The following is a 9,916-nucleotide window of genomic DNA, read 5'->3' as shown; positions in this document are numbered from 1 at the left end:
ATTTAAGCAAAGACCCTGCTCTTTCCTTTTCTCCTTGAGAGGGGGGGCACTCCCCCAAAGCTCCCACCCCAAGAGCTGTGGATAAGCCAGCGCCCCCGAGAGAGGCTTGGGCCCGGAGCCTGAGGCACTGTCCCAAATAACCCTGCAACCAGATTTCAACAGATCCCTCCCTTGGAGCGGCTCCCCCCCTCCCCCCCCTCCCCCCCCCCCCCGCACTGACCCACTCCGCAGACGGCTGGCCGGGGGTGGGGGGGGGGAGCGGCCCCTTCTGAGGTAACCACCCGCCCCTTTCTCACCTTCCCCCCCAGAGCACCCGGCTAACGTGAGATCGCGCGGCGCCTCTGCGCCGCCCGGGGTTGGGGTGCGGTCTTGAGGCCCGCGGGCCACCGGTTCCTCCTCTCGTCCGCGCGGCCCGGGGGTCCTCGCGCCCCCAGCCCCTCGTTTAGCCCGCCCCCCGCCCGTCCGTGCGGCCAGCTTTCCCGGGGCCCTCTGCGCAGTGTATGGGGTTATTTTTACTTTCGGTTATCTAGCTTTATGAAGACTCCACACCACTCATACAGCTAGATAACCAAAGATAACAACCAACCCCGCCTCCTGGCTGCTGCCGCTGCCTCTTCCACGCAGCCTCCCGGCCGCCGCCGCCGCCGCCGCCGCCCCCGCCCCCGGACGCCCGCCGGTGGAGGTGGGAGAGGGCACAGGGGTGGAGGTGGGGGCGGAGAGAGAAACGGAGCCCAAGACGGAAAGGGACCCGGAGTACAGGACACAGGCACCACGGACACCGAAAAGGGCGTGGAAGGACGCGGCGCCGCCGGCGTGGAGGCCCAGGGATCGCCCCCGGACCCGAGAAGCTTCGAACGCCCGGTTTCCCCATCCGAGCCAGAAGCGCGAGTTCGGCGGGTCCTTCCGCACGAAGAGGGACGACTCGCGGGCTTTCGCGCCACCCGGGAAGACCGCAGGGACCGCGGCGGAGGCCTCGGCCAGCCCACGGGGTCCCCGCCGCCCTCCCTTGGAGGCTGCGGGACGCGCCCCACAGCCCAAGCCTCTGCGTGGGAGCCGCGGGGACCCCCAGCTCGCCAAGGGCTGGAACCCCGCTGCCCGCGGGGGTTGGGGGAGCAGCGAATCATGGGGGAAGCCCCGGCAGCGTCCCGGCAGGGAACAGGAAATCCCGGCAACCGGGAGGGAGGCAGGCTGGTGCGGGGTGGGCGCCCCCAGAGCCTCCCAAGCGCGCCTCGGGGAGAGAAGAAAAGGGCAGAGACCCCACCCGGGAGGGGTTCCGGGAGAGCACCCACGAGATGGGGCGGGCGGTGCAGGTGAGCGGGCCCCAGGCCCCACCGCGCCCCCCCCCACCCCCCGAGAAATGGCTTTGTACAAAGAGGTCCACAAAGCCGCCAAGGCTGTGAAAATGGCCGGGGGCCCGAGGCGGGGGGGGGGGGGGGGGCGAGGCGGGAGGTGCCCCTGGGGCTTGGCGGGGATTCCGATCGAGAACGGGAATCGTCACGGAGGTCCCGGCGGGCAGCCCGGAGGAGGGTGTGGGGCTCGGCCGGCCCCTCGGGGCGGGCGCGCCGGCACGCTGGACGCTGGCGCTCGCCCACCTGCGGCCCCGAGCCGGCCAGGCCACTTACATGGAGCCCAGGGCGCCCATCGAGCTCTCCCGCGCCGTCCTCCCGGCGCGTTCCCGCCACGGAGAGCCGCGGCCCGGGTCCGGGGCGCCAGGGCTCATCGGGCGCGGGGTGCAGGCTCCCGCGGGTCTCAGCCTCCGCCGAGCCGCGGCCAGCACGGCCGGGCGGGCCTCGCCTCCCCAGCTCCCGCCTCCTCGGCGGCCGCTGCTCTGGCCCGGGCGCGCTCCGGCTCCGGACTTTTCATTCATCCTTTCACGCTCCCTCCCCAGGCCAGCCTCCGATTGGCTCCGCCACGTCTGACGTCACCACCTCGTCTCCCCGCCGGCCCCGCCCCTCCCCTGCCTTGGAAGAGCTGGAGCGCGCAATTGGGGCGCCCCTCCCCCCCCCAGAACGGGGTGGGGGAGGAACTACTACCTCTGTGTGCGGATTCCCAGCCTCCTGCGGCCTCACCCACCCCGAGACCCGCCTGCCATCTCCCATCCGCTGCCATTTGGGGTTTTGATCTCAATCCTCCCTCTTTCTGGAGGTCCTACATTTTCCACTTGGGCCCCAGACACGTTGCACCAGGTCCAGGGGTGGGGGTGGGGGCAGAGACGGGAAAAGAGATCGGTGAAATCTCAAAAAGAACCAGATAACTGGAGATTCTGCCCCCACCTGCCGCCTCCGCTCAGGATATCCTTTGTGCTTGTGTTCTGATCCCTTCCAGACTGGGATCCTAACCTTTCAGGACGGGCGGAAACCTGTCTTGTTGGTTTTCAACCCCAAACAGGGAGGGAGAGATTCTGGAAGTTAGTCTGAGCGAGACAGGGCCTCCCTCTTTGCTGTGCGGGGACGGGCATCTCTCGGAACCTGCTCGCTGCACCAAGGTTCCAGGTGGAGGAGGCTGGAGGGTCCCAGCTGGCATTAACCCGGGCAGCATCCACAGATCTGCCACGGAGGCCCTTGCAACCGCCTTCTCTCCCTTGCCCTTCCTGGTGCGCCTCCAACGGCGAGCCCTGCGCCCCCACCTCCGCGCCAGCTCCGGGTGTCTGGAGAGCTGGGGTTTGAAGTTCCGGGCTTCCCTGACCTGGCTCCCCATCTGGCCCAGAGAATCAGAAAACGCAGCGTCCCAACCCGGGGCAGCTCGCGTCTCCCCGCAGGGGGAGTCCGGATTCTCCCTGCCTGGCAGAGCTCTCTGGGAGAGCTGCGGGGCCCTAGCTGAGTCGCGTTGGTCCTCGGCTCTGCGAACTCCCTTCCGGAGCTGTCACGCCCCTCCAACCACGTTACTCTCGGTCCCTTTGCTAAAAACTCCTACGACTTACATACCTAGAGCCTGTGTGTCTGCTTGGTAAGGGCCGATCCCTATCACCTGCTGTCCTTGAACACTATGCCAACAGAGGAGCGCTCCGGGGGACCTGGGGTCTCCCCAGCAGGCCCAGCCAGACGGTTTTATCCACTCCAGGGCCTCGCCTCTCTGCACAGTCTAGGACAAAGCCGAGCCTGAACACCATTCGCCTTGGTTAGATGCAAGCCAGTGGCCAATGGGTTTCATTTTATGCACCCCTCAAAGGTTGGAGAATGTCTGAATAACCACTACGTTATTGTGAGGTGGGGGACATTTTGAAATAGGGTAAAGGCCAGGGGCCTGAGTTTCCCTACCCAAGCGGCAGTATGGGGCTGAAGCAGACAGCCTGATTTCCCCAGGTCTCGGGACTGTGCTTGGCACAGCTTTTTTTTTCCCCCTCTGTCAGCCTCCAGAGGGTCTCAGGACCCTTACCTAAGGGAAAGGCTTTCTAGAAGCTTCCACAGCATCAATTCTTTACCCTCTCGGAACTGGGAGCACAGCAGCCAACAGTGGGGAAAAAATAAAAGAGGTCAGGTGCCCACTGCCTGCTTTTTCTGCCTGAACCTCCCAGGTGCCCCTCGAACTCAAAATGGAGCATGGGGGGGGGGGGCGTGCACTGGGGTCTCTGTTGCCCCAGTTCAGTTGCAGAAAAGTGGAACCTTCCCCAAACACTCACAGATAAACCTACCCTACTGGCGTGCCGCTAGGCGCACTCCTTAAATGCACCCTCCAAAACAGGCCCCAGAGAAACTATAGGCCCCTCCAGCCTTCCAGCTTCCCACCTACAGACCTCCCCCAATATTTCTAGGTACACGACCTCACACCCCCTTATAAGATACCCAATACCCTCCAGACGTTCCAGTAACCCTCAATAGGGCTACACTTCGCGCACACACACACCAGCTTCCCCTACAGATACTTCCGCATTTGCCCCCAGCCTCCCCGCAAGGTCCCTTAAAAGCACCCTAGGCGAACTTTCTCGGCCTCCCAGCCCCCTCGCCCAGTGCCTGCGAGGCCCAGTGCCTGCGAGGCCGGGGTGGCAGGTGGGAAAGAGCTGGCTCTCCCGCTCGCCAACAGGCTCTGCTCCGTTCTCTTCTGTCACCAATGCCAGCGGGGCCCCTCCCCTCCGTGGGCCCAGGCTTAGCCCCACCCCCCCCCCCCTTACCCCAGAGCCACCCAGCAGCGCTGTGAGCTCGGAGTGGGGATCGGCATGAACCTTCCTTCTCTTTCAGCCACTGCTATAATTTTGTGGGGGTAGGGGAGGTAGACACAGAAAGGTTTCTTTGCCCCGTGGAGAGCCCCCACCCCCACCCCTATTGGCCAACATCAGACTCAGCTGAGGTTCTGAAAAACTGAGGTCTGGGAAGAAACGGGTACCTTTCCCAATCTCCCCCAAATAGCTAGATAAAGAGCTGGGTCCTCTGCCTCTTGCCGTGGGTTCTACAGAAGCACCTCAACCCCGACAGCGTCCACATTTAAGGAGTCCCCCACAAAAGAAAATGGAGATTACTTTAAGTCGGAATCACCCTATCTGTCCAGATTCCGGATGAAGCAACGTTCTGTTCGGTTTTGTGTGGGCAGACTCGAACTCCCAGGGCTCCCGCTCAGGGGTGGCGGCGAGTGGGGTCCCCTCGGGCTCATTCCCAGGGGCACGGGGCTGTAAGCCTTGAGGGAGGCAGAGACACTCCCCCCCCCCACCTCCACTGGCACCTTAGCCGGGCTTGGTTTGCACAGCCAGCGCCCGCACTCCAGCTTCCGAAAGGAAACTACTTGAAGGGGAGCAGAGGAGACCGCCCTCGGGGACAGAGGCGAAGTCACAGCCATTCATTGGGGTCTCGGGGGTCTGACACCGGGTGGGCGCCCAGGAGTGACAGCCTGCACCTGTGGGTGCCCCTGCCCGTCTGGGTTTGCTCTCACGCGCTGTGGGTGGAGAGGGAGGGTGTTGCCAAAATGCGTGTCCCGAGTGGGATCCGCGTGGGAGGGGAGGGGTGGGGCCACCTCGCCGCCTGTGTCGGCTCCTCTGGCCGCAGGGGACCCTTCCGCCATCTCGGACCAGAAGCAGCAGGCCTGAGGGAGGCGGCCGCTAGAGCAAGAGGGGGCCTGAGGTCCCCTTTTGCTTGGCCTGTCAGCCTCAGTGTCCCCAAAAAGGCCTCCACCCGAGCCCACAGCACTCTCCACTGCGGTCGCTGTTCTAGAGCCATGGCCTGCAGACCCCACCCCGTCCTTCCAGGGAGATTCTGGGGGTGCTGCGGGGAGAGCCCCCCAAGTCCCTGGCGTCGATCTGAGTGTGGAAGTGTCTCAGTCAGCTTGGAGCCTGTCCCTTGCCAGTGCCTGCCCCACCCCCATCGCCACGGTCCCCGTCCCGATGCCCACCCATTGTCTGTGCCTGAAGAGCCCACGTAGAGAAAAACATGGCCTCAATTGTGCTCTCGGGATGCAGCTTTTGGACAGATTTTTATACCTTGGGTCCAGAATACATTTTGGCGTTAAGCCACGCTCGTGAAATATTCAGGTAATTAAATAAAAAGCATATTTTTTCTTTGTCTCAGTCACCAGAGGAGTTTGCCTTGAGGACACAGATGGAAGCCGCGGTTGGAGGAGGTGGGTTCAGGTATTTATTTCTGCCTTTTAAGTGCATCCTTATTATGAACATTGCCACCCATTATCCTTTTGCTATGGAATATTTGCATTGTCTGTGGGATGGCGACTCGGAAAGCAAGAATTGGCAGGAAAAGAAATGCTGATGCTCTGGGGGACGCCAATCCGTCTACCTCCATAAGGGCAGAGGAGGTTTGAGGGCTTGGGGACGCAATCTGGAGGATCCTGTCGCTGGGGCTGCCGCCCTTCCCTGCCCCCAAGACAGTGTTTTTCTCGTGGTGAGAGGCCAGCCTGAGAATTCCTCCGGCCTCTGTGAGCGCTGCCCCCTCCTGCCCCCGGTCCTCCCTTAAACCCACAGGCGGTGCGCTCGCCCGCTCGCCTCCGAGCCCTATGGAGCCGGGGAGGTGAGGACAAGGAGACAGAGATAGCAGAGGGTCCACCATCCGCAAATGGCCTCCTTGAGGGGCAAAAGTGCGGGTGTGTAAGGCGCTGTGCCTGCACACACACGCACAGAAGCCTGTGCACACGCACAGGCCAACGCCAGGGTATGTCCTCGGCCCTCCCAGCAGGAGCGTCGGATGCTCCCGGAGGCATACACCCTCACGTGCCTGCTTCCCGGATCCGGCTCAGCACAACCCGCACCGCCCTCCTCTTTCACCTGTCACCGGGTACAGACATCTCCGCGCCTCCCCGGGGTCCCCCGGCTGCCGCCCTTAGGAGCCGCTGAGAGAAGGGGAAGGGCCCCCTGAATCCCCAGGGCCTCTCCTCCCTCTCGCGGAACTGGGCGCAGGGGGGGCCCTCGTTCCCTCGCTCCCTCCCATCATCAAGGCTCCACAGGTCTTACTGCCATCAGAGTGGAGCAAAGTCAGAGCCCACAGCTGGAAGAGGCAGGGTGACCTGACGAGGTGGGGACAACGAGAGGACACAGAGGCCATACAGGGCCAGCTCCCCCGCCTGCCCCTCCATTGAAAGCAAACAAATGAGATAAATACCCTAAAAGCCAAGGTGGTCGCCCACGATGACGGTGACACCGGACCCGGACCGAGGCCGCTGCTTCCGGACGCCCAGCCCTGCCAAGGAGGAGAATGCGAAGGTTACAGTCCTGGAGTGGCTCCGGTTCTCTCCGTCCCCCCATCTCCCTGCCACCCTGCCCCCTCCCATCTCTCCCTCCTCCACAGTCCCGCCCTCGTCCGTCACCAGCCCTCCGGGCAGCACAGGGCAGCAGCTGGGAGAGAAAAGCCTAGATGTGCAGGAGGGGCAGGGCCCTGGGCAGCCCGGGGACTCTCCAGCCCCAAGCTGCCTGGACCCCGTGTCCTCAGCCCCCACTCACAGCCTGCTGTGCCTCCGTCCGAAGCGAAGCAAAGGCCCTCGCTTGCTCGCTCGTCCCGGAGGAGGAGCCCCTCGCCCAGCCGGACACTCTCTCCTCGCAGCCCCCTCTGCTCGGGACAGAAGGGAAGACCCACCCGGGGGCAAGCCTCTGTTTTTCCGTCCAGATCCGACCGCATTACAAGCTGTAAAGCGCCCTGCCCTCAGGATATCGCGGGGGAGCTTTCTAGAGCTCCCATCCGCAGGAGCAGATCCAGGAGCTGGCCTCCCCTCTCCTCCTCTGCTCCCCCCCCCCCCCCGGCTCACACACACAAGAGGTGAGAATACAAAGCAGCTTTTTCATTTCGATGTTGGGTGTGGAACCTACTCTCCCGGCCCAGTATTTTGCTTTCGGGCTGAATTTTTATTTAGGGGAATGACTTGGGTGACCCGGCTCCTGAAACACTAAGGGAAGTGTATTTGTGTGTGCGTGTGGGTGTGTGTGCGCGCATGTGTGTGTGTGGGGGGGGGGTAAGGTGGTGAATCTTTCTGCCTCAAACTCAATTCCACAACTTCCTCACCTTCTTTTTTTAATCAGGAAGATAATCTACCTTAATGCAGAGGAAACCATAAAAAGGAAGGCTAGGGGTCAGGAGTAAGTCTTACCTCCAAGCCTGATTTCTAGAAGGAGTGCTTGGAATGCCCCCCCCCCCTTGCTCCCAGCCTCAGCTCTGCCAGCCCACCCATGCATAAAGGGATGTTCCCTCTGAAATGATCCTCAAGCCAAAGAGGCACCAACCCTCCAGCTTGCAGACCCCTTGGAAAATGGACACAGACACAGCTGGGGGCCTCCGGCTCCTTCCGCCCTCATCAGAGAGTCGTGGGGTCCCTGTGTGTGCCTCTCCCTGCTGAGCCCTGCCCTGCACCCCACCCCACCCCCAAAACATACACATAGTGCCCAGGGAAACACGGTGACAAGGTCTGTGCTGGGGGGTCACAGAGCGTGTGTATGTTTGGTGACCCACAGCCTCGGCTTCTCCCAGCAATCTGGCCTCTGGGAGACCAGAAGTGGTCTGGGGGCCTCCCGCCCCCACTGCCCCACAGTGGTCCCAGCCTGCCCCCAGGAAGCCCCGTGCAGGTGGGGACACCAGTGCCTTCTGTCTACATCCCCTGGCCCTTCTGAAAAAACAAGAGATTAAGGACGGCATCAGATGGGCAGGGGAGGGGATGGGGAGGGCTCTTACCCCTTCCTTCCCCAAAGCTCGGGCCCCAACACCTCACTTGCCTTTCAGCTCCCCTCAGCCCCTTTCCCACCTGCCAGCTCTTGGGAAAAGCGGGGACGAAGGAGGAACTGAATTAATCTAAATCCTACAAAATGCTCTTGGATTTTTTTCCCTAATTCTGGTCTCCCCCTGTGTGGGAACGTGGCTCCTTTTCCCCCTCGTGCCCCCAGCCCCTCAGACTTGGTCCTTTCCTAAGAGCTGAGGTCTGTAGGGCGGAGAGGCCCAGAGCCAGGAAAGGAAAGGTCAGGAGTCCAGATACAGAAGAATTTTCTCTTCCCTCCCATCCGCACTCCGCTCCCCTCCCGCCCCTCCTCTGGTACCGGCATTAAGATGTTGGCCGTCTGCTGGAGAGAGGGAGGGGCAGATTAATGGGATCAGTAGCACCGTGACCCTAAAGCTCCCCTGAATCCCATTGACAAACTTGGTGAGCTGTCTCGCGGTCGCCCGGGGCGAGCGGAAGGAGGCCCCCCCCCACCCCAGGCTCTGGAGGCGGGGCAGGGCCGCTGCCTCTGCTCGCTGCCCTGGGCGCCCCGGACCCAAGAGGGGAGACCCCGCTCCGCCAACCACCCCTGCACGCGCCCGCCCCACCCCTTCTGGTCCCCCCCCTTAAATCTTTCATCAGCCTTTCCTTTCTCTGATGATCGCGCCCGCCTCCATTAGCCGTTGGGCCAGGTGGGGCGCCCCGACTGATTTCAGGGGATCCCATCCCACCCCAGCCCGCATGGCCGAGGCAGCAAGGACCCTCTCCCGTGGCCACTCACCCGGCGCTTCTGGGAGGAGGAGAGGCGGCTCGGTGGCCCCTGCCGCCCGCCCGACTGCCTCTCTCGAGGCTCCCAGCCTCCCGTGGCGCGGGGGTGCGGCCCGGTGACGGTGACGTAGCATCGGTCCGTCCATTCAGGAATTCCTCTCGCCTCGCTCTTTCTTTCTCCCGCTGCTCTCCCTGGAAGGCAGCAAAGAGGGGGTGCTGCCCCTGTCTGGAGACACCACGGCCACCGAAATGACAGCCCGCCCGGAGGACGCCCCCTCCTCTCCCGCTCCCATGCCTGTGTGGGAAGGGGTCTTTGTCGCTCGCCCGTCCCCACCTCCTCCCGCCGCCTTTTCTAACCTGAGGCAGGAAGAAGGGGCGAGGGAAGCTATTGTTCCTCCCGGCCACCCTCATCCCCAGAGGAAGAGAGAGACCGGCTGGGACGGGAGCGCGCGGTCCCCAGTCTCCCGCCAGGTCGAACTGACCTCCGGACTCGGGAGCGTCCCGGGTTGGGGGGTGAGGAGTGACGGCAGAAGGACGCTTTGCCGTTTCAGGGTGTCCCCCGACCCCCGTCTCCGTCAGCTGGACGAATCACAAGTCCACATCTTAGTTGTGAAGGACAAAGTGACACTTGGGGGCTGAGGGAGGGGGAGCAGGGTGGGGGCGGCGAAGGCCAGCGCTCGGAAGTCTAGACGGGAGACGGGAGGGGTGGGACCACAGATTCAAAGTGGGAGATAAATTATCTTGTTCTCAGAGGAGGGAGAGCCACTCGAGGGCTGGTTTCCAGGGCCGGGGTCCCAATATCTGCTGGACGCGGAGGGGGGGCGCCCAGGATGGCACAATGGCCGCGTCTCCTCTGTCACCCCCACCCCGCCCCTCCCTCCCCTCCCTCCCACTCTCCCGGCCCGGCCTGGGAACTCAGTCTGAGCTCGACGTGACAGACAGCAGGCCTGCATGCTAATGAAGTTTGTCTCAAGTTCATTGTCAAAGCCCCCCCTTCCCCAAGGCCCCCTCCCCTCCTCTCTCATACACAAATCTCCCT

The 9,916-nt window shown here is 63.1% G+C and overlaps 1 protein-coding gene across 17 annotated transcripts in view; it reads right to left on the bottom strand.

Moving 5' to 3' along the window:
- LOC121015594 (uncharacterized) overlaps nt 1-9,679 on the bottom strand; it is a 23,180-nt gene extending 13,501 nt beyond the window's left edge. For 3 of the 17 annotated variants that reach the window (XM_040452634.1, XM_040452635.1, XM_040452633.1), the window contains exons 1-3: nt 9,235-9,353; nt 8,891-9,103; nt 6,534-6,611 (exon numbers count right to left, since the gene is read on the bottom strand). In XM_040452634.1, the coding sequence (XP_040308568.1) occupies nt 6,534-6,611; nt 8,891-9,103; nt 9,235-9,288 (345 nt within the window). In that variant the 5' untranslated portion in view covers nt 9,289-9,353. The other 14 variants (XR_005783888.1, XR_005783894.1, XR_005783889.1 and 11 more) reach the window with 13 other exon arrangements.
- Between the last annotated feature and the right edge of the window lie 237 nt (nt 9,680-9,916).

This window comes from Herpailurus yagouaroundi, unplaced genomic scaffold, assembly GCF_014898765.1.
Source record: "Herpailurus yagouaroundi ecotype Mexico unplaced genomic scaffold, PumYag 207, whole genome shotgun sequence".
NCBI lineage: Eukaryota > Metazoa > Chordata > Mammalia > Carnivora > Felidae > Herpailurus > Herpailurus yagouaroundi.
Note: the sequence above shows the minus strand (reverse complement) of the source record. Positions and strands in the feature narration are given on the sequence as shown.